This window comes from Prionailurus bengalensis, chromosome A2 (assembly GCF_016509475.1).
Source record: "Prionailurus bengalensis isolate Pbe53 chromosome A2, Fcat_Pben_1.1_paternal_pri, whole genome shotgun sequence".
Classification (NCBI taxonomy): domain Eukaryota; kingdom Metazoa; phylum Chordata; class Mammalia; order Carnivora; family Felidae; genus Prionailurus; species Prionailurus bengalensis.
In genome coordinates this window covers 79583497-79603452 of record NC_057348.1, presented here as the reverse complement: position 1 = coordinate 79603452, position 19956 = coordinate 79583497, and the positions used below count along the sequence as shown (strand labels likewise).

General features: G+C 42.9%; 1 protein-coding gene across 3 annotated transcripts in view; it reads left to right on the top strand.

The window, feature by feature from the left end:
* The first annotated feature begins 10294 nt into the window (after positions 1–10294).
* Positions 10295–19956, top strand: part of LHFPL3 (LHFPL tetraspan subfamily member 3) — a 572114-nt gene continuing 562452 nt past the window's right edge. For all 3 annotated transcript variants that reach the window (XM_043588653.1, XM_043588655.1, XM_043588654.1), the window contains exon 1: positions 10295–10736. In XM_043588653.1, coding sequence (XP_043444588.1) covers positions 10295–10736 — 442 coding nt within the window. The remainder of the gene's footprint in view (positions 10737–19956) is intronic.

Here is a 19956-nt window from a genome sequence, read left to right as displayed (position 1 = left end):
TGGCAGATACTGTGGCCATTTTTGGAAAGCGCAACCTGTCGCACCATATGTGTTCATTCATTCATTCATTCATTCATCCAATAAATATTTATTGAGCACTGAATTAGGAGCTGTTTTCAGTAGTAAGGAAAAATATGCACTTACTCTATGGTGAGAGAAATAGGCCTTATTCAAACAGTCATATAAATAGATAGATACATGAATATATAATGGTGATAAGTGGTACAAAGAGATAATGAGGGAGTGTGAGGCCATCAAAGACATCAGTAAAGGCTTCTTTACAGAAAAAGAAATGTGAGTTGAACTGAGATTTTAAGGCTGAGTAAGAGTGAATTTCTCAAACTGCATTCCATGTGCAGGGAACACCATGCATGGAATAGCATGGGAAAGGCCATACATCAGAAGGGAAGAACATAGTGAGAACAAGGACACAAATAAGGCCTGTGTGGCTGGATAAGGAAGTGAGAGAAAAAATAGAAGAAGTTGAGGCTGGAGAGGCTGGTAGAAGAGTCCAGGCCAGGCGGGGACATGCTAAGGCATTTTGCCTTTAGTCTCAAAGCAGTGAGAAGCTATTAAAGTGTTTGAAGCAGAGGCAATGACATAATCAGATTTGCATTTCAAAAAGTACACTGTCCTCGGTGTGAAGGATAGATAGGAGAGGGTAAAAGCAAGGAGAACATTGATGTGGCTATTGTCATAGTTCAGGCAAGAGGTGATTAATAACGTAGACTAGCCTGTTGGTGGAGATGATGAAAATTGAAGAGATTTGAGAAATGGATAGGAGGTCCTGCATTTATTTGGATCTCTCCTCAACCACTGGATTCTGGTTCTCTAGAGCAATAGGGGCTAAATCTTAATAATGTTTGAATCTATACCACTTAGTCCAGCCTCTGGAATGTGAGAGATAATTAATGAGCATTTGTTGGATGGATGGATGGATGGATGGATGGATGGATGGAATTCCAAGCTCCCAAGTTCTCTCTTGCCATTGTACTTTTACTCAGATTGCTCTCTTCTTGCAACATCTGCTCTCTTATTCTCATTTCTCTCCATCCCCTGGTCAACCCATTCTTCATCAAGGGAGCATTCTTAGATCTTGAGCTAGTCTGACGTTTCTCCACTGTCCTTCAGAAGGCATCTCTATCACATATTAGAACTAACCACACTGCATCAAGACACTCAATTTATCTCTTTTACCTGATTGTCTGAGCTCCCTCATGCAAGGACTATGCCTTGTTCACATCTGTAACCCCAGCACCTAGTACAGTGCACAACCTACAGTAGACACTAGTTAGTATTTGCTTATATCAAGGAATGGAGGACATGAATTCTATGTGTGTAAGACCCCAGATACAAAGGTGTCAGAGCTGACATTCTGTGGGGGGAAATTGGGAGTCTTCTCAAGGTAGTCTTCTTTCCCAAAGGGTTGCCATTGCCATTACCTGGGAGAAGTCCAGAAAATTGCTGGTGAACTCTCTTTATGGAAGTAAAGTTAATTTCTTATTTTGTGACTATGTTACTATCATTTAAAAATGTGCAGTGTGTCAGGGGTGCCTGGGTGGCCTAGTTGGCTAAGTGTCTGACTCTTGGTTTCCATTTAGGTCATGGGTTGAAGCCCTGCATTAGGCTCTGAGCTGACAGCTCAGATTCTTAGGATTCTCTCTCTCTCCCTCTCTCTCTGACCCTGCCCCGCTTGTGCTCACTTTCTCTCTCTTACTCTCTCTCTTAAAATAAATAAATAAACTTTAAACATGAATGTTTAAACATGGTTTCCTTTTATTCTCATTTTTATGTATTTATTTACTTTTATTGAAAGAGAGAGTGCAAGTGGGAGAGGGGCAGAGGGAGAGAGAGAGAGAGAGAGAGAGAGAGAGAGAGGATCTCAAGCAGACTCCACACTTAGTGAGGAGCCCAACTCGGGGCTCATCCCACAACCCTGGATTCATGACCTGAGCTGAAATCAAGAGTCACTCAACTGAGTGAGCCACCCGGGCACCCCGCCTCTCATTTTAAACATTATTTTAAATAGCTGCTTTGAAGTTTTTTTGTCTGCTAAAACCAACATCGGGGGCCACTCAATGTTGGTTTCCACTGACTAATTTTTTTCCTGTGTAAGGATTAGACTTCCTATTTCTTTACATGTCTCGATTATTTTGCTTTGAAAACCGAACATTTTAGATAATAAGTAACAGCAACTTTAGATTCTGATTTTTCCCTCCTGAGGAATTTTTTTCAGGAACTTGCATGAACTTAACTTATAGGATCTATCTCCCTTATAGTCTGCAACTGCAGTTATCTCCGCTCAGGTTAAAAAAAATCTGTATTTAGTTTTTAGTCTGATTTCCTAGAGGTTTCCCCTGAGTCTTCATAGCTTAGTGGGCAGGCGATGATTTCAGTAGAGGTTATGCTCAAATTCATCAAACCTGTAAAACTTCTATCTTCTAACAACTGATTCAGGCATTTATTTCTCAAGTCTTCCTCGGCATTTTTTTAAAAGAATTAAAATTTTTTTTAATGTTTATTTTAATGTTTATTTTTTATTTTTGAGAGAGAGAGTGAGCGAACACGCATGAGCTGGGGTGGGCAGAGAGAGGGAGACAGAGGATCCAAAGTGGGCTCTGTGCTGACAGCAGTGAGCCCAATGTGGGGCTCAAACTCACAAACTGAGAAAGCATGACCTGAGCTGAACTTGGACACTTAACTAAGCTACACAGCTCCCCCCACCTTTTTAAGTAGGCTCCAGGCCCAACAGGGGGTTTGAACTCACTACCCTGAGATTGAGTCACATGCTCTACTGACTGAGCCAGCCAGGCATGCCCCAAGTCTTCCTCAAGCTTTTACTTTCACCAAATTGTCTTTTGTCTCCCCTGAATGTGTATGCCATTCTTCAGTTGTCCAGGAATATGTGGAAAGCTTATGTAGTTTGTCTATGGCTCTCTTATTTCCAGACTGTCCACATTGTTTCTGACTGCTTGCCCCAAGAGGGACCTCAGGCTAGTAGAGCCATGAGTTTTCCACACTCATTGCCTACTGAGCTTGCTAAATTTAGTAATAATGTTGTCTGGCATGGACTTTTGTCCTCCTCTCCAAATGAAGTCTTCTCCTTCTGGCAGAAGATGATGGTGTTCATTGCCAGCCCTGTACTGCTAAAATAATCTGTTGATTGAATCAGGGGGTAAGTAGGAAGAAAGCTACCTCAGGCAAAAAGACCACAGACTCACAATTTTCTTACTAAATTTCTTACTAGGGGCAGCTGGGTGGCTCAGTTGGTTGAGCATCTGACTTCGGCTCAGGTCATGATCTCACAGTCCGTGAGTTCAAGCCCCGCGTCAGGCTCTGTGCTGACAGCTCAGAGCCTGGAGCCAGTTTCAGATTCTGTGTCTCCCTCTCTCTCTGCCCCTGCCCTGCTTGTGTTCTGTCTCTCTCTGTCTCAAAAATAAATAAAAACATTAAAAAAAATTTTTTTTAATCTTAAAAAAAATAAATTTCTTATTAAATTTTCTTACTAAAATTCATCATGAATAAACACTTCTCAGTTTGCTTTTGCGTTTGGTCAACCTTCAGAGCCTTAAAATGGCTGTTTTGACACTTTCATTCTGTTTTATATTTGCTTTTGGGGAGAGGATGCACTGCCTTCTTCATGCTGCTATGATTGAAAGTTAATTAAGGTTTATGCTTTTAATATTAACTCTGTACATTTAAGTAACATTATTATAATAATTATAAGTCATTCCTGGGGGTGTACCTTTTTTTTTATTGGTGTTGTTGTTTTAATTTTTTAAAGGATTTATACAGTTTGGAGAACACTGTAGACTTGTGAGAATTCACAATGCACATGTTTTTTTTTCCCCACTTTGAAACTAAATGCCATTTCTGAGCAAACACACCTCAACAGACAGCATCACATATTGTATCTGAATATTGTAAAGTGAAGAAATTCATTATGAATTTAACTTCTCATGAGATTTTTTTCAGTTTATTAAGTTTCCATGAAATAAAAAGTAGTGGAGGATTCTTGAAAAAAAAGAGTTAATGGGATGAAGTGTTTATCTAAAATGAAATACTCTATAACTTTCAAGCAAAAATCATATGTGTGTATAGTCTTTCCAGGAAACATTTGAAAAGTAAGTTGGATTAAAGTCCTATCAGAGGTTGAATGTGGTACATTTGATTAAATGCCTTTTCACTCATTTGTTTCCTGCAAGAGCATTTTATATCCCTAGCATACTGACTTTTGGTTTCTGCATATGATATGCTTTGGCCAATGGAATATGTGGTGACATGCTATATGCTATAGTTGAGCAGAAGTTTTAGATACAGTTTTACAATTTGATGTATCCTTTTATACTTCTGTCCTATGCCAACAACATATCCCAGATAAGGGCTGCTCCTTCAACTTGGATCTCAGAATGAGAATGCAAGCAGACCTGCAGTTATGTCCACTGCCTGGAGCAGAACCTGAGCCAACCAGTAACCATCATGTGGTCTGGGTTAGAAGTAAATGTTTGTGGTTACAAGCCTGTGAGTCTGGATTGCTTCTGCAGCAAAAGCTGACTAATGTAGGCATAAAAAAGTGTCTCTTCAACAAAAGCACTGAATTATCAAAAGTAATATTTTTGTATTACTGTAGCAGGAAAAGGAAGCATCTGGATGGGTTGCCTTTACAGTTAGAGGGGTATTTGGGGCTATAGACTTTAAATATATGCTCTGTGGGTTGGGGAGATTCTCAGAAAGACCTAAACTGAGGTTTGAGAGACTCAAGTGATTGCCAAATGGGAGAGACAAGCTTTGTGAATAAAGATGTGTTCAGCAGAGAATCCAAGCAGTGGTTCCAAATATGAGCCCTATATTGAAAGTACAAGGGTAGGTATTCCAAATGGAGGTATCGATTTTCAAACAAGGTGCACATTGGGTGGGAAACTCCATGAAGCAGTTTCAGAATTACCAGTAGATAGACTTATTTTTTTAAAAAAATTAGGAAGATCCAATGAGTGCTACATTGAAAGAGAATAGAACATACATACTGAACCAAAAACTTTAATATAATAATTGCTCCATTAGAAACTTAAAAAAAATCATACCTCAAATGACGATTATGCTTCTATGGTATTTTATTCAATATAGGTCACTACTGGGGCACCTGGGTGGCGCAGTCGGTTAAGCGTCCGACTTCAGCCAGGTCATGATCTTGCGGTCTGTGAGTTCGAGCCCCGCGTCGGGCTCTGGGCTGATGGCTCAGAGCCTGGAGCCTGTTTCCGATTCTGTGTCTCCCTCTCTCTCTGCCCCTCCCCCGTTCATGCTCTGTCTCTCTCTGTCCCAAATAAATAAATAAACGTTGAAAAAAAATATATAGGTCACTACTTACCCTCAGAAAGAATTGTTCTGAAAACATCAAGGGTTTACAAAGGTTCACAGAGAGATGGTTCTTCTTGCACAGGGTGTAGAGCACAGCCTATGAGAAAACAACTTATATTCTAAGCTGGGTTCTGGCAAAGGGAAAAGAATTTATAAAAGGAGTGATTCTTACACAGAATCCAATTCAAAGTAGCAGAAAAGGGGGGAGGGGTTGGGGTGGGAAAAAGGAAAAAGGGAAAGTAGGAGAATGACTGATGTTCCTGTTTCCCATTGCTTTCCTTATGTGGAGCTCACATCTCTTTACAAGTGTGTGGACTAAGGTGCGACGAAATCAGAGCCTTGTGATCAATGTGATCTTGATTTGCAGGGGGCATTGAAACACTCAATGCATTTGATTGCCACGGCAGACCTAGTGACTAAGAGGTGTTTCCTGATGTTTGAAAAGCCCTAAAAGAGAACTAAGGGGGGCAGGGGCAGAGGGAAATCTTGGTCATTGAAAAGAGACTCATTATTAGAATCTTTATATTCTGGAGTGGGATCTGATACTGACCTTGGTAATAGCCCTAGAAAGTGATTAAATAACAGATTTTAGAAATCATCGCTTTCTCCATTTTCCAAGGTCGTAGCAATGACTTACCTGAAAACACTAAGTACCGATTACCTGAAAAAATTATAACAGTTGGATTTCAGAAGGGATTTTCAATTTCTTTTTTTTTTATTTAAAAAAAAATTTTTTTTTCAACGTTTATTTATTTTTTGGGGGACAGAGAGAGACAGAGCATGAACGGGGGAGGGGCAGAGAGAGAGGGAGACACAGAATCGGAAACAGGCTCCAGGCTCTGAGCCATCAGCCCAGAGCCTGACGCGGGGCTCGAACTCATGGACCGCGAGATCGTGACCTGGCTGAAGTCGGACGCTTAACCGACTGCGCCACCCAGGCGCCCCTCAATTTCAAATAAAATATCTCCATCATGAATCTGATATCTCTTGTTAGGTCTTGCCTCATTTTTTTCTGCAAGTACTAGGTTTTATCTTTTTTTGCAAAGTCATCCTAGAATAGTCTTTGTAGAACAGAATAGAATTCTACTGTAGAAAGGGACTTTGGAATTCATCTTATATCCTCCCTCCCTCATCATAATTTTAGAGATGAGAAAATGAGGCCCCAAAAGCCTCAGGCTCTCCCAGGTAGGCAGAGGTGGTACCACCTCTGGAACCTGTCTTTTGCCCCCCAAGGCGTTTACACTTTCTCAAGTCATCACAGATAAATTTGGGATCAAAACAGTTCATCCTTTAACTTACCCAGGATCCTTTTAGTTGTGTTACACAGTCCAACTATTCTTCTTTTGTTGTTTTCTCTTTTCTGGTCCTAACATTCATTAAGACACAATTTGGGAAAAGAGTGGGTCTCACTACTGACTCTTTGTGGCAGTAAGAGAAAAACATTTTTAACAATGAAGTTTGAGATTTGAATGTTCAGTATGTCTAATTTGAAGCTGTCAGTGACACTGACTTCTACTAGTTATTTAGCACAAATGAATCATGTTATAGTTTCAAAATAGTCTTCTATCAATAGTAACTTCTTAGCATGAATCAGGCTAGTTTTATTATTTCCTCTTCCCCCAAACAGCTTTCCTGGTCACATCCTATTTGATGAATGTAATGAGCTGCCCAGGTGCTTAGCTGTCTGAACTCCTAAAGTCTGCATGGTGTCAGACAAAAGTTTAGATTCAGCTTCGGGACAATCTTACATCTGGGGTTTCTGGTTGCAAAGGGCAAGAGCCAGGTTGGGATGAGCAATGGAAGGATTTAGGAAGATGTAGAAGAATAATCTGAATTCACTGATGGCAACTAAGGTGTTCACAGCAGTTCTAGTTCATCCCCAGTTCTGAGAGTCTTGGGAGACCCTGCTCATCCTGGAAATCTGCTGTGGTGCAGGGCAGGATAAAGGTAGGGGAAGGGCCATTGGCAGCATTCGGTTCATCCCTGACTGACCCCTCACCTCAAGGAGCAACAAGTCAGGTTCTCAGGGGAATCCATGGGAGCACTTTAATTCTGCAATACACCAACACCCGTCTCTTCCTAGTTGCTGTTGACAAGGTGGACACCTTGAGTGTGCTTTTTTGGTGTAGTGATTCTGAGCACGAACCTAGAGGCAATTCCAAACCTGGAATAAGAATAGGGCTCTCCTTGGGTATGACTCAAATAGAAAAGCTCTTTGAATCACAACATTTGAATCTGAGTCACTCGCCAGTCTTTTCTCTGTCCTATAAAGGCAATTTAAACACAGGTCTAAACCAGGCTTTTTGATTCTCAGACTTTTCCCTCTCAGCAACCTTCCATCTCAACTACCCCATGGGAGCAGTAAGATCTCTTTTAGGCATTGATTTTAAAGAAAGACCACTTCATACAAGCAGGTTTAGGGGGATTTGAGGGCTTGGGAGAATCACTAGAAATTACTGTCAGTTCATGCTGTAAAGCTATCTCTGCCCCTGGGACACATGGCCTGCCAGATGGCCCCATAAATCTGATTACCCTCACCTTCCCTCTTCTTCTTCCATGCTAAAACTCTTCTGATTTTCTGATTTACCAGCAACTTCAGGGGCGTTAAGACAAATGAAACCTAACAGAAGTTCTGACCCTCCACTGCCACCAATGCACTGATGATGCATCATCATGAATTATATTTTTAGAGGCTTGCAAGTGTTATATTGGGCTGGCTCATATTTAGGTCATCGTCCCCACCTCCCCCAAATGCCTCTGATTTCTTAAAGACCTTCTGAGAATCTACAATCATCCTTGCAAAAAATTCTTAGTCACCTAAACCTACTTGCCTTATACTCCTGTTTTAATTCTGACCTCTTGATTTCCAAAGACCTGTCTAAAGGACCTGGAACTGTAACACTGGAATTTCATGCTTATAGGACAAACTGAATGTAACATTCCAACACTAACCCTTTAGATTCTTTCCCAGTTTCAACAATAGCCCCTTCATCATCTTGTGGATCTTGTATTCCTATTTCTACTCTCTCCCTCTCTCTCTCCACACAATTTCCAATCTTCGGGTTATCAGATGATGGGAATGGTTGGTCTTCATCACTTAGGGTCTGACATGAATCCTCTTCCAAGTCATAGGTATTTATGTAGCAGAATGCCTTTTGGAGCTTTTCTTCCTTCCTCCCCAACACCCTCTGCCCCCAGTGAACCATTCTAAGCTTTCCTATACATTCCTGGTAGTTTTGTATTCCACCTGGTACCCCCTGTTTCTCATGTTCTTGTAAGGTGGGCATTTTGAGCATAATGGCAAGATACTATCAAGGAGCCTCTATGTTTTTCATCATGGTTAAGTGTGGAAGTGAGTGTAGACTTAAGGGTCAAATTCTAACAGAATTCTCTTCTTTCTGCTCAGAGAATTCAATGGTCACATGGGCCAAAATGGTTTATTACCAATATTGTCAGCTGCTATTGAGCATTCTGGTTTCGTTGCTTTGAGGGGGGTGGGGTGGTGGTGGTGTTTACATGTTTCTTTACATCAGAATCAGCAGAAACCAAGAGTGGCCAATGGAAAAGAAGGAAATGGAGATTGAAAGGCAGGGACTGTTAAAAGAGCAACGGAACGACTGTAAAGGGAAAAAATTAAACTAAGGAAACAGTACAAAGTACAGGTGTAAAACAGCAATGCTACATGAAAATGTAAGGAATTACACTGTGGATAGTTCACAGGAAAATTACTCTGAAAACAACTCTCTGGCTAGCTGGAGCTTTGGGTTGTGAGAGATACCTGGACAATGAAAACAATCGTCCGTTGTCTTCACTGTATCCTTAGCACTCAGCGCAGTGCCTAGACACAGAATAGTTGCCAACGAATATTTGCCTAAGAAATACAACACTAGCCAAAGAACCCAGTGTTTTCAGACAATCTACACGTTTCTGTGACCCAGTCACTTCCATGCCCCGCAGGCTCCATCGATGGCAGGATTTGTGTGGAAAATGACCTGACTTAAAGGAAAGTACAGGGCATCCACCGGCTACAGTTCGGTTGGCTGCATGCTGGGGGGTAACGCGAAGAGGAAACAAGCTCAGTAGAGCAGCTATGAGACCACCCCTGAATTGTGCCTTTTACATGATTGTCTGCGAGGCTCCTGTCCAACTTCTGTCTCCACCTCGTGGAACACCTGGCAACGGAGGAGTTAGCCAGGGGGCAGTTCTGTGGTTGTAACAGAGAGGCTCTGGGGGGCAGTACGTCTCCTCTTCCTGGCGTCTCTTGCCTGCACCTGCCGCGCGGCCCCTCGCGCCTCCGCAAAGATGCAGAGGTCGAAGCACGTTGCTGTGCGGTGCAGAAATGCTCCCAGAGTCAGCCTCCCACGCCCGCTCCCTAACACCAACCGGGATCCTGGAATCGCCTCTAGGATCCCTATGGGTGCTCCCGCTGGCTCCTTAGATTCTCACCCCACGCCCCCCAACTCCAGTCCCGCTTCTGTGGCACACGCCCACCACTCGAGGGGCGTCCTAGAGTGGTGGCGGTCCTCCGCGCCCCGGGGCGGCCGGCGGGGGGAGGGGGCATGGGGCGGAAGGCGGGAAGCGGAGTGGGGGGCGCCCGAGCTCGCGCGCCACACTGCCCCGCGCGGGATTTGCCGCCTTCAGCTGCAGCAGCTGCAGCGGCGGCGGCGGGTAGAGGGGTGGAGGGCGGCGAGGAGGGCTGGAGCCCGGGCCAGGAGGGAGGGAGGGAGGGGGGCCGGGAGGCTGTGCCAGGCGAGCCGGAGGGGTGCTCAGCGCTCCCCCGCCCTCCTTCCGGGAGCGAGGATGCAGACTCTGAAACTGGCGCTGCTGGGCTGAGGCAGAGGCAGGGGAGTTGCAGCGCGCGCGGCTCGGTGAGTGTGTCTCCTGAGCGCGGAGAGGCGGGGGGAGGCGGAGGACGAGGAGGAGGAGGAGGAGGGGGAGAATGCCCGGAGCCGCCGTCGCTGCCGCCGCCGCCGCCGCGATGCTCCCGGCTCAGGAGGCTGCCAAGCTGTACCACACCAACTATGTGCGGAACTCGCGGGCCATCGGCGTGCTGTGGGCCATCTTCACCATCTGCTTTGCTATCGTCAACGTGGTGTGCTTCATCCAGCCCTACTGGATTGGCGACGGCGTGGACACCCCGCAAGCCGGCTATTTCGGGCTCTTCCACTACTGCATCGGCAACGGCTTCTCCCGGGAGCTGACCTGCAGGGGCAGCTTCACGGACTTCTCCACGCTGCCCTCGGGCGCCTTCAAAGCCGCCTCCTTCTTCATCGGCCTCTCCATGATGCTCATCATCGCCTGCATCGTTTGCTTCACCCTCTTCTTCTTCTGCAACACGGCTACGGTGTACAAGATCTGTGCCTGGATGCAGCTCACCTCCGGTGAGTGCGCGCTCACCTCCGCGGAGGCGGGGGGGGGGGGGGGACCGCGGGGCGCCCGAGCCCGGAGGGGCGGGAGTAGGAGGGGCGGGGGCTGTGCGCGCCGCGGGGTGCAGAGCAACTTAATCCGCCAGGGCGTGGGGGGTGGGGTGAGGGCGGGAGCCCTGGGCGGCCGGAACCCCCGGGGTTCCCCAGCCCGGCACCCGCGCGTTGTCCCGGGCTTTCCAGAACCTCCCCAGCGCGGGGGACGCCGCCCAGGGGGACGCGCCGGAGGAAGGGCGGTTGCTGGGCCGAGTCCGCTCGTAAATGGAGGTGGGGAGAAGGGGCCGGCCGCTTAGGGCGCGAGCTGAGGGACTAAGGAGGGGGCTGACCCAGCCTGGCGAAAAGCGGATTTGGAGAGGTTGTAGTGGAAGGAGAGTCAGCCTGCCCTGTCCCTCTGTGGGACTGTTTCTGTCATTGCTTCAGGAGGGGGTGGTGCTGGAGTGAAACTGTTTCACTCTGTCCCGGGCAGTTACAAAAATTTTATCATCCATCTGGAAATGAGTAGATGCTAATCCTGTTGTGGTTTTCAGCCTTTTAAGAAAAATGTAGCTTAGCATGCTCCTTTTAGCAATTCCCCAAATGTTAATGTCAAGTCTTCCGTTTGCTTCCTTGTTGGCAAAGGTCCTTACGTTAAATCCTTAAGCAGAGATCTTGAGGGAATCAAGATTTCTCGAGATCTCATTTTGGGGAAGTGGCTTTAGGGAGATGGGCTGAGAGGAAAACCTGTTCCATTATTATTTCTGATCGCTTTTGCCTGTGGTTGATAGAATGTTTCTAGCTAGAGGACATGGAAGTACTTTTTCTGAGCATTAAAGTTACTTTTAACCCAGAAAGGATAGGGGTGCGTTTCCCGGTGGCTTTGGAGAATCGTGAAACAAAACTGACTCCTTTCTCTCCTTCCTGTAATGCGGATTCCCACTCTGGTAGCCACCTTGGATGCCCTGCCTTATAAAGGCAGCCTCCAACACTTGACACCCTCCTGTTCCAACATGGTTGGGTCCTTTTAATTTTATGGGTGATCTGGTTGTGCAAGCATATAGGATATTTCAGGCAGTCAAATGGTTTCATTTGTGTTTGGTCTTATTGTTTTCATTCTTTAAGGCTCATGTTACCTTTAGGATTTTGTACTTACTCTTACGTTTGGGGAGGTTTTTGGGGGAGTAGGGACTTGATCCCCGAGTTTACCAGGATGATGAAGCCCTTAGAGGTGCTGGACAAGAACATGACAGTTCATGACCTTGTATTTCTGGTTGGCATAAGAGAAACTTGTGGGAGCCTAAACTTGTGTTATGGAAGTATTTGCTATGTATGAAGTGCGTGTCTCAGCTGATTTTGATTTGCCATGTTATGGGAACATGTGCAGGTGAAAGGCAAGAAAAGAGCCTTGGGAGAGAACCACCGCCCCCAAACCACTATCCTCCTGAAATGCTCCAAGCACCCCACAGACGCTCTCTGTTTTTATATATAATGTTAACTTTTGTGGCCATTTCAAGAGCAGACTAACTTTGAGATTTGGAATAAAGTCATGTATTATAGTTGTTCTTGACATTTGGCTCTGGTTTGACTTTGACGACAAGAGGACACTGAGGATGCAGCTGTTTTTTAGAAAAGGAATTGACCCTGCACAGCTAATTTTAATTTTTCTAAGTTAAATGACCTATTTAGACTGGTGATTCAAAGTAGATTGTTTTTCGAAGGTCTCAAAGTAATTTGCGGGTGATTTCTCAGCAACGTATTCTTAAATATTTTTTTTTATGAGTTTCCATACTCTGAACCCAAGCTGTTCTGTTTTTGTCTTATTTTAAAAAGGAAAGAAAACATCTTTGGGAAAGAATTGCCAGCTTTGAAGTTAATACGACTGCAACTATTATGGTGTTTTTTTTTCTTTCCTTTTCCTGGAATAGAGCAGAGAGGAATCATTCTGGGGTAGTAAAATATGATGTCATGTTTTCAGAAATTTGACATAAATACACGATCCTGTTTCCAATACGTCACCATAAAATGTGATGATGGCCTTTGTGCTAATGAAGCTATTTGGGCATTTACTTCATTTTTGAAGGAGTCCAGGACTTTAGCTTGTAGACATACTTTTTAAAACCTTTCTTCACAATTTATTTGGTATTCCTAGATAAACCACAGAAAGACATAATTTTGTTTATTAATGAAATATATTAATTAAGGGAGAATGGATTATGACGATGGGGTAGTTAAGAATAAAAGTCAATTATGTTCACAGATTTTTAAGGAGTGGGATATAGAAGATACTTTTGAAGAATGTCACATTTAGGAGCCCCTGACTGGCTCAGTCGGTAGAGCATGCAGCTCTTGACCTCTGGGGTGTGAGTTCGAGCCCTACGTTGGGCGTAGAGCCTACTTAATAATTAATTAAAGAAGCATTTTAAAAAAGATGTCACATGTAGTGGTTTTCTTTTTTGAAGTCTCACGACACTAACAAGAAATTTAGCACAACGTAAGTTATTCTCAAAGTTTAGGTTTTAACCTTTAGACCATTCCCCTCTCATGTTCCGCCTTCTCATGCTTATAATTTAACTGTACCTAGGCTAATCTCAAGTGTAATTTGCAAGCTATGACAGATGAGACTTAATGTGCTATTTGCTTATTAGAGACTGTTTAACCCTCATTGGAAGTCAAGCAACTAACTTGTGTTTTCAGGTATCTAAGCATTTTCACGTAGTAACACCATAAATCAGAGCCAAGTAGAACATAAAATCCCATATGAAATGATAAGAAGATGAGGAAGCAGGAGACTTTCTTGGGGGCAATACAACATCAAGAGTTATCCTTATTATGATTCTGAGCAAGGAACTAGAAAAAGTACTTAATTTATTGGACCTGAAAATGATGTTGGTCTTCTATCTAGATATGCGAAGCACATATAATTAATGGTGCTATTATGAACTCCTTGCTCTGTCCCTCTTGCTCTCCCCTGTAAATCATTATTAACCTCAGTAGAGTGAAGTTGCCGAATTAGGAGCTAGTTATGTCACACTACTTCTGGATGTAATCCTATACTTATGGACCATGTCTAATATAAAGACTGAAGACATAAAAATAATACATAGAATAAGTAACAGCAATAAGAGATGCAACATTTTCTTAATTTACAGAGAGACAACTTCTTGGGAAGAAAAGAGACTTTTATTCTTTCTGTATGATTTCTCTCACACTAACTGGTCAAGTAGGTAATAAAGTCCAGATTTTTTTTTTTTTAATCAGGATGGAAAGAGAATTTTGTTGCTCTGGGAACTTGATTCTCTGCTTCCATGTTCTTGCTCTTTAAAATCAGTGTGTCTGTCTGTTTCCAAGTCTATTAATAGCCAAGTCTCATAAGGGTGTTGTTTTGTTTATTTGTTTTATTGACTGTAAGCCATGTCTGGAATTGTTTCCAGAAGCCCAAGTGTTAACTGTTATAGGCCAAAGAAATCTTTTCTTTTTCTAATAAGCTAAAGCATTAAGGGGTGCCTGGCTGGCTTAGTCAGTTGAGCACATGCCTCTTGATCTTGAGGTTGTAAGTTCAAGTCCCACATTGGATGTAGAAATTAGCTAAAATAAAAAATAAGCTAGGGGTGCCTGGGTGGTTCAGCTGGTTGAGGGTCAGACTTTGGCTCAGGTCATGGTCTCACGGTTTGTGAGTTTAAGCCCCATATCAGGCTCTGTGCTGACAATGTGGAGCCTGCTTGGGATTCTCTCCCTCTCCTCTCTCTCTCTGCCCCTTCCCGGCTTGTGCTTTCCCTCTCTCTCTCTCTCAAAACAAATGAATAAACTTAAAAAAATATGCTAAAGCATTAAAGTAAAATTTATGGTTTTTTAGACATCCACCATGGACTTCTTGGGGACAAGCAGCAGATGAAAGGAATTGCTTTCATCTATGAAGTAGGGCTCCAGCTCCAGATTGGATTTCTTTATTCAGGAGAGATCAGTTTGGGAGAAGGGATCGCATTTGCCACATCCTCACCTCTTGTCGTTTGGAGTGTACCAACAAGAAGCGCCACCAAGATGGCGAGGCTGTATGGCAAGGGTTACGGGCTGAATTGCTTAGTCACTTTCCCCTGCTTCCCTGCCTTAGTTTTTCTCAGCTCTTTTTAGCCAACTTCCTTTCTTAAATTTTATAACTTTGTTGTTTAGGTGAGAAGAGAATCATCAGAGGTAATCACTGCATTTCTTAGCCTGTAAGAAGAGCTTTTGCAATATTGTATGATACTGTCTCAGGGCACTTTGCTCTTATCTATCTTATCAACATTTGAGATGATAGAGGTGTTTGTGCATTTGTTTAACGTCTGTCTTCTCCAGTACATGGAAATTTCCATAAAACCCTGTCTGTTTTTCTTCATATTGCATAAAGGTCAAGATCTGGACACCGTAGTGAAAAGATGTGGGTTTCAAACCTGGCTCTGACACTCACTGACTGTATGACCGAGGGAATGAATTTCTCTGTATTTCAGTTGCTCATCTGCAAAGTGGGCATGTACTTGTGCTTACCTCAGGCGATTGGTGCAAGGATTAAAGAGCTAATGTGTACCCTGGGAACAGTGCCTGGTGCACTATGAGTGCTCTATGAGTGTTAGGTATGGTTACTGTTCTTGTGTTCTTACTGCTGTGCCTTGACACACAGTAGTATGTGCATGTCATGTGCTGAATAGTAGATATTCAATAAATTGTTCGTGAATAGGAAAATGAATGATTAATGGGGTAAAGAATGAAAAGGGGAGATTTAAAATTTCCCACATGCCCTGTTGAGAAGTGAATGTCATATATTCTTTGAAGCCACAATGCTCATCTTTCTCATTGGTTTGTAGCAGTAATTGCACTGAAGGATCTCTTCCACCATTCTTTGACAGCAGTGATTGTGACTTGCAGCCTAATTCATGATGAACTTACTCCCAAATGGGGGTCTTTTCTGATGCAAGGGTCATGATCTTTATTACAACCATAGGACATCGTCAATTATATCTTAGGGTTCAGCGAGTTTTTCCTTTTCCTCATTTGATTTCTCATGAAAAAAAAATCATTCAAAAGGAGGTTCTATGGAAGAATCACAAGATCAGGCTTTCATTGGAGCAGGGACCCTGTTCTATATTGAATTTGCTTCCATACCTTCAGGAGCAATCCAGACAGGAGAGGATGTGTCTTGCACACTTTCCCTTTATCTGTCTGGGCGTCATTGCAGATGTGTTCTTGGACCTGCCAGGGATCCTGCCAGATCTGCTCAGACGGGTGGCAGAGCTGTGATGCAGGTCTCGGAAGAGGAGACAAGGCTAGAACTTACAGGCCTTCAGGACCTTCACCAATTCTTACCCTTGGGCTGGTGCTGGGCCTATGAGGAAGTGACGTCCTGCCTCAAAGAGCTGTTAATCCATCCTAAGTTCAGAGTTACGGAATGACCTTAAAGAGGGGTTTTTCTTCTTCCAGGGCATTCCACATACTTGCCCAGATGCAGAGGGAAGGGGGTGTACAACTGGTGACGGCAGTTTTCATTTTCTAACACTATGCTCCACCTATAAGAATTTTCTATTTGCCAAGTCACACTTATAAGAAAGTGATTTAAAATGAGAATTCAGAAACTGTTTTCTTTCTTTCTTTCTTTTTTTTTTTTTTTTGCTTTTATGCAGCATGACAAGGGATGTGACAGTTGAATAGATGTTGAAAAATATATTAATGTGAATGTCAAAACAAATGATTTTTATAACAGTGGGATTTTAAGTGAACATCTGTGAAAAATAACAGACCCCATATAGCCCATGCAGTATATTGTTAGGTGTTTTTTGTCTTGGTGCAAGGCTGCGCATTTAACAGCTTTTTTTTTTCCATTGTAAAAATGCTAACAAGGTGCTTATATACTTCTATTCAGCAATAGATAAATAAATATATACTTAACCAGAATGTGGTATCAGATGCTTACCCATGAAAACAATTATTTAGTGATAAGTGCTTATGTTTGGTATGATATTGTGATAAGAGAATCCAGATGGCCAGGCCGGTATATTGCATTTTATGTACATACCTTAGGAATCTTTCAAAGTGAAAAAAATTTTAAATGAGGGAAAGCAGAGGGGCGCCTGGATCGTTCAGTCGGTTAACCATCCAAGTTCGGCTCAGGTCATGATCTCACTGTTCATGAGTTCGAGCCCCACTTCGGGCTCTGGTGACAGCTCGGAGCCTGGAGCCTGGAGCCTGCTTCAGATTCTGTGTCTCCCTCTCTCTCTGCCCCTCCCCCGCTCACACTCTGTGTCTCTCTTTCTCTCTCAAAAATAAATAAACATTAAAAGAATTAAGAAAAGAAGCGAGCAGAGCACATAACTGTAGGTGGAGTGTGTGGCTCAGTGCACCTCTGTGTATGGTGTGAGGCTATAGGGTGAGGAGGAGACAGAACCTCAGGTCACACTGGCGAGAAGCAAAGAGCAGACTCCCTGAGAGAATTCTAATTTGGGGGGCTTAATGACATGACAACTGGGAGAGTTTTAAAGTGTAATTTCCATAATATAGTTGAACTTTGGGGGTCAGCACCAGCTTTAATTAATGTGATTTTTTCTTATAATGAGTCAACTGGAATTTTTATTTGATATGAGGAAAGACCAAGGAGCTGACCTTTATTCTTAATAATAACAAGAAGATATTAATAATGACAGAAAGTAAGAGGCTGGTTCATATAGCCAGTAGTAGGTAAGTTATTTGATGGCTTAAACGTAAAACTGTTATGAAAAGTCATTGGGGCATTTCAAAAAAGAAAATGACCTCTGCCAGCATTCTTAATGTCCACATAATTGATATTATGCATCTCTCAAATGATGGTTATGATTCTATGATGTGCTTATTGCACAGGGTCAGAGTGTCATTTCTTAGTTTACCCTGTCCTAACTGTAATCTTGAACACATTTCTCATGTCCTCTGCGAAAATGAAACAGACAAATGAGAGGTTTGCAAGAGAAAGATCATTTTTTGACCACCATAGACGTGAACCCTACCTAACTACTACTGGACAGAATGAACGAAGAAAGTAACCCTTTCTGAAATAGTGTTGCTGACACGAGATCGCCATAATGGGTCTCGCATACCGGGATTCTGACATCTCTCCAACACTCATGCAACCAGATGTGCAGTGCGGCAGGGGCTGTGTCTGCTGAATAGGTGAAAGGATCCTAAGTGATAGGCTGAGTGAAATTAGTCTAACTGCATGAAATTTTGAGATTATGACTCATCAATGGAAGGGCTAGTGGCAGAGTAGTGAAAGTTAGTGAAAGGAATGGTAAGTGATTGCAGATCAGAAAAGAGGCCTTAGCTCAGAAATGGACAGACAGAACTTAACTAATCGAGAGAGTTGTCCTCATTCTTTGTCCGGTTAGAAAACAATGGCACACAGGAGTGTGAAGGGAACTCAGCCCTAGCTTTGGTATGGCATGCATCATAGACCCATTTCCTTAAGTGTCTGGAGACACCTTGTGGAAATAGTCTCGGGGGCAGGGTGCTCTACACCTCCCCTCCATTTTTAATGTTTATTTATTTTGAGACAGAAGGAGAATGCATGTGTGTGTGGGTGCACACATGCAAGTAGGGGAGGGGCAGAGAGACAGGAGAGAGAATTCCAAGCAGTTTCTGCGTGGTTGGTGCAGAGCCTGCCGTGGGGTTCAGTCCCCAAAACTGTGAGATCATGACTGGAACTGAAATCAAGAACTGGATGCTTACGTGTCTGAGCCACCTGGGTGCCCCCATTTTTTGGTTTTAATGAAGATCAAGAGTGAGGTTGCAAAAAATCAAAATGAGAAGTATTATCCTTGACAGAAGGCTCAGTATTTTAAAAAATAGGCAAATAGATCCAGCTGTGGAGAATGACAGGGACATTGAAGAGTGACACCGATAAATGAAATATGAATAGAAAAGACGAGAAGAAATTCAAGGTTGCAAAGCCTGTGGAATTTCAGAACATCAAAAGCCTGTTGGAGTTGATATCATCAATGCTTAAAAATATATTGGCATAGGACGAGCAGAAGGCTGGAATATGCATTACCTTGCAAAGCTGTATGCCAATCTCAGTTCCCAAGAAGCAAAGATTAAGGCTCTGTTGTACACCCCCCTACTACTCAGGGGTTATAATAGATTCTAATATCAATCTATTCAAAGAGAGAGATGATCAAACTTCCTGTATGGCAGATGAAAATATAGAGGATTAAAATAAGCCAACCAAAGAAAGAAAAAGTCATTGTGAAATTTGATAAATAGAATTCCTGTAGTTTCTCTTTGAAAATCTAGTTACAGATTGTGAAGCTAAATTGATTTCTATAATGTTTTTTTTAATTTTTAATTTTTTTTAACGTTTAATCATTTTTTGATAGAGACAGTGTGAGTGGGGAGGTTCAGAGAGAAAGGGAGACAGAGAATCTGAAGCAGGCTCCAGGCTCTGAACTGACAGCACAAAGCCTGACACGGGGCTCGAAATCATGGACCGTGAGATGATGACCTGAGCCGAAGTCGGACACTTAACCGACTGAGCCACGCAGGCGCCCCGACTTTTTATTTAAAAAATTTTTAAAGTATGCTCCACACCCAGCGTGGAGCCAGTGTGGGGCTTGAACTCATGTCCCTGATATCAAGACCTGAGCTGAGATCAAGAGTCAGAAGCTTAACTGACTGAGCCACCCAGGTGCCCCTCTATAATGCCTTTCATAGGGAAAGGGAACCTATCCTAACTATGGAGTATTTAGGATAAATATATTTACAGAACACATTAGGAATGGGTAGTTAGTGCATGCTAGATTAATTAAATTTAAGATACAGATGATTAAAAACCATCAATATTGTAGAACTATAATGCCAAATATTAGTTAACTGAATATCTACCTTTTAACCAGTTACCTGGAAAAGATGTAGCACTGAATAGTTGGCATTTCTTAGAAACCTTCATAGAGAAAGGCTGTACTGTAGTGTTTTACAAACTGTGGTTGGTGACCCTTTGATGGGTCATGACATCAATTGAGCAGATCATGATCAACATTAAAGCTTGGATTAAAACCATAGGAAATATGAATATAATGCAGATAGTAAGGGTTTCATGAAACCTTTATTTCTTAAAATATTTATATATGTATATGTGGACTAGATTACAACATATAACATATTGCTTACTGCGGGGTGTAGTCACTATTCTAGAGAGAAGATGAAAGTGTGA